Raw genomic sequence first — 7,124 nt, forward strand, 5'->3', positions numbered from 1 at the left:
TTGGTATCCTCAACTTACATTTAGCGATGGCATGTTTTTTTGACAACAACCTAAAAACAACTTATTTTCAGTCAAAAGGCACCACAAACCAAAGATTTAACAAACACGACAAACATTCAAATTACTTTAAATGTAAGTCACTAACATATATCAAAACCTTACAACATTCAATAAACATGCAAATTATCCGAAATTGTCAATAACAAACAATACTGAAAAATTAATGATCCAAATTTGTTTGTTCAAATCCGAATAATCTCCACATCCTAATCATCATCTTCTTCTCCGTTCTCGTCTAGATCATCATTTGAAAAGGGTAACGGGGGAATAACAACATTCGGGTTTCCGAGGTTCGCGACTTGAAACTGTTGCACCCATTATTGGGACATTTGTTGTTGTTGTTGGGTTAGTAACATTTGGATGCGATAATCTTCTGATGCTCTTGAATAATTTATTGAGCGTTCAATAATTAATTTTGCTGAAGGTGATGCATGGGGAAATGGAAGACGAATCATATTTCTAAGATTCTTCAGTTCTTCGTCAGCAGAAACATCATCTTTTAACTCAACTCGTGCTATATATCTTCAGTACTGAAAATTTTCTATAGATTTGGGAGCTCATGATTATGCAAAGGGCAGCTGATATGATAACTTGTTCCCTTAAGGCACAAATGCAAACTAACATGGGAACGAAGTCGGAAGCTTATTTGGCATACCACCTACAGCCATGTACTTTAAGGAAGAAAACAAAAACAAAATGAAAATTAGCAATGGCGAGATTCTTGTATGAGATGTATGCAATCTTTAACCATAATCACCTTCATGTAATACTTTGAGATTTGTAAAGTACGAATCAAAGGTGCACACTAGAAAAACGTTCCAAAATTAATGGATTTCTCATCTACATATTCTTTATCAAAATGAATCTGAATCAATAAACATAAACATACATTTAAAATAATATCCTCAAGTGAAAGAGCTTCATCTATAAAATGCACGTTACCAAAACGACTTCCTCAAGTAGTGGGAAACTCGAGAAGAAATGTTGAAGCTCTTCAGCCAAAACCCAAACATTTTCAAAGTGAATATTCCTCAACTTTTTAAATCCATTAAATGTCAATGGAGGTTCAAAATCACAACCCATTAGCTCCAAAGATTCTAACCCTTGTATCAAAAAGAAAGATGTAGGTAATTTGTAGAAAATGTCTCCAGTACTATCAATGATCAAACATTTCACATTAATTCTCCTTGAAAGAGAAAGTATGATCTGGTCAAACTCGGTTCTCATGCCCAACTTGTCGACATCAAGCTCGAACTTTAATGTCGCCGGACAACGGTGCATCAACAAAAAATGGAAGATCGCAAATTCGCAATGACAAGTTTATATTTCAACAAAATTCCAACACTAGATATCGCTTGAACCAAATTGTGATCAAATACAAGTTCGGGCAGTCGTCCAGGAATACGTCCATTTCTTTGATAAAATGCTCGTTCTGATTGCATCTCGAATTGGCATAAGACTTAAAATAGTTTCGATTATGCTTTAACGCTTCTGAATTACCTCCATTTAAAAGAGTATGAATTACTTCCACGCTTCTCATGGATTTAGGGCTCCATTATCAATGCAAGTATATATTGCTTAACTGTTTCTAAATCTAATATGTAGATTGATAAATATATAAATTTTGACTTGAAATATATTTTATCCGCAATACAATGAGTTATTGAGAATATCAACAAAATAATACATGCAAGCTTTTCTACAAGAAAGAAGAGTATGAATTACCTCTATACTTCTAATCGATTTAGGGCTCCATTATCATCATCTAGCCACAACTACAATTTTGAATTGGAAGTGCAAAGAGCGACCAACCAAACAAAATTGATTGCACTAGGAGTACTTTAATTTAGGGCAAATTTTATACAAAAGGAGATTTTTTTGGCTGGAGAGTGTATATCCCAAACCCATTTAACATAAACAGTATGGTCAAAAAAAAATATTTTAAGTGTTTCAGGCATTTGAAATTCCAAGACCCCTAACACGTCACAAAAAAGTGCAAAAGTTGGCAGGATATTGCACACCCACAAGATTCCGGAATTTAAAAATCCGGCACCCCCTGCACCCTAAATGCCATTTATGCTTTTTTATGTGTTTAAAATACCTCGGAATTTGAAAATCCGGGAACAAACCCCCCCCCCCCATTTTTCAACACTTTCTGTCGATCACACCAGGGTCCCGGAATTTCAATTGTCGGATATACTTGTTCAACAGTTTTTTGTTTTGACCATACTGCTACGTTAAATGGGTTTGGGAAAAATACTATATCGCTAAAAAATTCCAAAAATTAACGTGTTCCATTTGATTTGCGTTTTTTGTATATATAAAATAATAAAAAGTTACCACCATTTGGTGTATATATACAAAAAAAGTTATATATATATATATATATATATATATATATATATATATATATATATATATAGTGGTAGGATCAAGAGGGAAGTAACCATTGGGGGGAAGCGGGGGGAAGCAAAAACTTTTTTTTTTTTTCATTTTTTGAAAAAACTTTGTTCACGAACATTATAGATGAGATGAAAATATGAACATTTAGTAGAGACACTTTGTGATAAATGTTTTTATTTTGGCGGAAAAACGCTCGAAGAAGTAATATATAACAATTATCGTGTTTTTCGAGCGTATTTTGAGGTTTTAGCTATTGGGGTTTAGATATTAGGGTTTAGATATTAGGGTTTATAGGGTTTAGATATTAGGGTTTAGAAATTTAGGGTTTAGGGTTTAGATTTAGGGTTTAGATTTAGGATTTAGATTGAGTTTTTAACACGAACGGTTTAGAGTTTAGGGTTTAGGGTTTAGGGTTTAGGGTTTGGTGTTTTGGGTTTATGGAATAAACCCAAAACACCAAACCCTAAACCCTAAACCCTAAACTCTAAATCGGGCTAAATTTTACTTCACAAAACATGAAGAAAAAAAACGTTCACATTCTTCACGAACAATATTATCTTGAATGTTATTTTTGTCGATCGTTTTCACGCCTAAATAATAACATTCATCACGAAGTGTCTCTTCTAAATGTTCATATTTTCGTGTAATCTTGATGCTGGAAATTTTTTTTTTTCAAAAAAACGAAAAAAAAAAATTTTGCTTCCCCCCGATAGGTTACTTCCCCATTGATCCTGCCCCTATATATATATATATATATATATATATATATATATATATATATATATATATATATATATATATGACGACGACAACAATAACAACAGCAACAACAACAAAATCCAATCCCGCACATGCGAGTTATTGAGGAGGTGAGATGTAGACAGTCTTTCCTCTATCCTTGAATAGAAGAGAAGTCATTTCTCTAACCACGAGTCGAGAAAGAATTCACCACCTACAGGAAGAGAAAGTCATCTCTCTTTACTCCAGAGTACGTGAGGACCTCCGACCAAAAAAAATATAATAGTAATAAAAAATAAATAGATAAACAAAAATAAAGGATAATAAAAATAAAAATAAAGGTGAAAATAAAGATAAAGATGACACCCCATGAAAATAGTGGAATCAAATTTTCATGAGTTTTAAAGACAGCATGCAATTCAATTTGGGCTCTAAGTGGACGTCAAGTCACCACTAAATTGATGCTTAATGTTGCCTCAATTAATAGAACCAAAAGGCATTGAAAACAGAAATTCGAAAGGTGTGCCAGGTGAAAGTTGTTGTGCAAGCAAAGAGCCAACCACCCGTAACAAACCAAAACCACTCATGCACCTTTACGGCAGACATCCCCGAAACCACACAACTAAAAGAAAACCAACCAAGCTCAGGAGCAGAGAAGGTCGTCTTTAATCATAATGGCTCTAAGATGTACTGAACGATGCGAGCCACCTAATCATACATACATACATACATACTGTAACACCCTAGGCAAATCCCACATCGCCCATGGGCATGAGTGATCATGGGATTATAAGGTAATACTCACGTTTAAATGACACAACGCATTTTGGGATCACAGGCTGAGCAGAAGTGCGAGTACGTTGCGGTTAAGCGTGCTCGGGCGAGAGCACTACCAGGATGGGTGACCTCCTGGGAAAGTGCTTCTCGTGTGTGGTCGCCAAGAAAAAGCCGTGCGCCTGCGGGCAAAGCGGACAATATTGTGGTCATGTTAAGCTGGGGTGTTACAGAATGGTATCAGAGCCACTCATGTGCCGTTGGGGGTGGTGGGGCAAACCTCATCGAGGACGATGAGTTCCTAAGGGGGGGTGAATGTAACACCCTAGGCAAATCCCACATCGCCCATGGGCATGAGTGATCATGGGATTATAAGGTAATACTCACGCTTAAATGACACAACGCGTTTTGGGATCACAGGCTGAGCAGAAGTGCGAGTACGTTGCGGTTAAGCGTGCTCGGGCGAGAGCACTACCAGGATGGGTGACCTCATGGGAAAGTGCTTCTCGTGTGTGGTCACCAAGAAAAAGCCGTGCGCCTGCGGGCAAAGTGGACAATATTGTGGTCATGTTAAGCTGGGGTGTTACACATACATACATACATACATACATACATACATACATATAAGTTGATACATATCTAGTCATGCATAACGTATGAACAAATCATACATACATGCATGCATACATACCCACCTACAAACAAACAAAAACCTACATACATACAACAACAACCTAACATACATAAACATGTGTACATACATCCATACATACATCATACATACCTCCACACACATACAAGCACATACCAAAAAGAGGTCCGACCAGTGGCGGAGCCACCATATAACCTATGGTGGCATGTGTTATGATATGGCCAAAACGGACGGGTATGTTTTAGTGTGCAGTGTCGTCGGGCCGCACACCATCGGTCGAGGTCTCCCAGCGGGGATGTACTAGTGTTTTAAATTTATAAGGTCCGGGCTTAAATCTACTACTCCTTAGGGTGAGTAAGGGAAGTATGACCTAAGGTCGTTTTTAAAGAAGTCTACAGAATCGAACCTAAAACCTGACAAAAATAATTAACAAGGAGTAGTTGTGTTTCTAATTTGGGTTTTCTAATTTTCTAAAAGATAAAATAAATACAGATAGGTAAAATTTGTATTTCAGATAAGGTTAAAGATGTACATGCTATGATTTCGTTAGTTACATTGCTGAGTTGTGTAATGATGGCTCATGTAGTTGATAACCCTTTACCCGTTATATTGGTCCTATCGCCCCTATTAGAGGACTGACATGTTACTGAGCATAATGTATGCGATGGGCTTGAAGATTCTGAATGGGCAGCAACGCCTCTTCCCTCGACGCCAGAGTAACACAGTTACTTGTTAACACTAGACGACTCTTTTATTATGAGCGACCCGATAAGGCAGCGTATTAATCTATCCACTTGGCCCGAACTTTCTTAAACATAAGCTAAAGTAGAGGGTATCCCTTATCCGAGAGACATGATACGTTTCCGATGCTTTCATTAACGATTGGTTTATAAAGATCAGTTAGGTTCTTATTTCAAAGAAATCAACCATAAAGGAACGTCATGGCCAGACAGTAGTCTCCATGTGAACATTCAGTTATCCTAATGGTTCCAATCCTTTATGGGTTTAAACAAACAGTTACTAAAGAATCCCTCAGACGGAGTGCAATGTCTGAGACTGCGTTATGGTGCAATGTACTCTTCAGCAGTGAGGTCGTTTCCATGGCCATACATAGCAGAGGTATAGATTACTACAACCGTTGCGCCTCCTCGATATACGTACTATGTTTATATGCGTAGTAACTACTCTAGCATAGCCCGAGACCGACCTTGTACTCCTAGTATCAATTAAGGTTTCCATTACGAAAGAACCTCTGTCGAAATCCGTAGGGTAGGTTGCCTTACTACAATCGATGTGCCTCTGACAAACGCCCTATGTATCCAGCAGAGGTGTCTTACCAAGGGGTGACACAGATAGTGTACTCTGAATCAGGGTTCGCGACTTCCCAATCACAGAGCCGATAACCACATTCTATTAGTCGAAAAATGATTGAGTTTAATCATAATCGGAAAGCATCTCAACAGTATCTCATTACACAATTTGTATATTCAAACAACGTAACAACTACATCACAGCATGCACAAAATATAACTACTCGCTAATCATGGAAATAATATCATCTATCAAAGTAATAAAAGACATTATAAAAAAGATAGAGTTAAGATAAAAGTATCAGTATATTAATCGAGTTCCGAAAGTACAAAAGTGAAAACTCCTACTCTAGACAGCTTCTTAGTACAATCTTCGGCGTTCGCCTCCGGGTACTTAATTTCCCGCTCGGAGGTGAGAAGGCCTCGAAAAACTATTCTCGAACTAGACTAGAAACTAAACTAAATTTGAGAGTAAATTGAATAGTGGAGAGTGTAGAGTGTGTTGAAATGGATACAAATGAGCCTTATTTATACTAGATCCTGGCCTGGCAGGTCGTCTATGGCAGGCTGTCCAAATAATGGCAGGCCGTCTAATTTTGTGATGGCCCATTTAATTAGCCCGTTTAATTGGCTGTTGGGCCGTCTAATTTGATGGTGGCCCGTTTAATTAGACCATTTAATTTGGCAGGCCATTTTTGTAACAACCCAAACCAACCCGCGAACATACCACGTGAAAGTACAAAAAAAAAAAAAAATTGCTGCACAGTGAACTGGCGCGGCGCGCCAGGATGGCTTCGCGGCGCGCCATTCGGGTCTGTCCGGAAAGTCTCAAAATGCGAAAAAGATTGACTAGTTCCCGACACTTTTAGACGAAACGCTTTTTACCATACCTCCAAATATGTAAAACTAACCTGTTTCAAATATAAAATCAATGTTTTACAAGCGGGGCCCACATCGGCCGTTTTACGAGTTTAATACAATTTACGAGTTTCGACCACCAAAAAGTTTAAGTTCCAAACTACACAATGAGCATGACGTTTGGGATTAAACTACCCAACTATCGGTCAAACTCCAAGAGCTACTAAAGCCAAAAGCGTCCCTTAGCATCAAGCGGGATCTCTAGTCCAAAACGATGCCCTTACCCTTGTCCAAAACCGAACCTATAAAAATAGTAAACAACGAGAGGG

General features: G+C 37.7%; 1 protein-coding gene across 1 annotated transcript; it reads right to left on the bottom strand.

The window, feature by feature from the left end:
* Positions 1 to 865: 865 nt before the first annotated feature.
* On the bottom strand, positions 866 to 1,341 carry LOC139900569 (F-box/FBD/LRR-repeat protein At1g13570-like). Its single transcript, XM_071883336.1, has 2 exons — positions 1,003 to 1,341; positions 866 to 925 (listed from the first exon to the last, which is right to left on the bottom strand). Exons 1-2 carry the CDS (start codon positions 1,339 to 1,341, stop codon positions 866 to 868), a joined length of 399 nt encoding a protein of 132 aa, XP_071739437.1.
* Between the last annotated feature and the right edge of the window lie 5,783 nt (positions 1,342 to 7,124).

Source organism: Rutidosis leptorrhynchoides, chromosome 3 (genome assembly GCF_046630445.1).
Source record: "Rutidosis leptorrhynchoides isolate AG116_Rl617_1_P2 chromosome 3, CSIRO_AGI_Rlap_v1, whole genome shotgun sequence".
Classification (NCBI taxonomy): domain Eukaryota; kingdom Viridiplantae; phylum Streptophyta; class Magnoliopsida; order Asterales; family Asteraceae; genus Rutidosis; species Rutidosis leptorrhynchoides.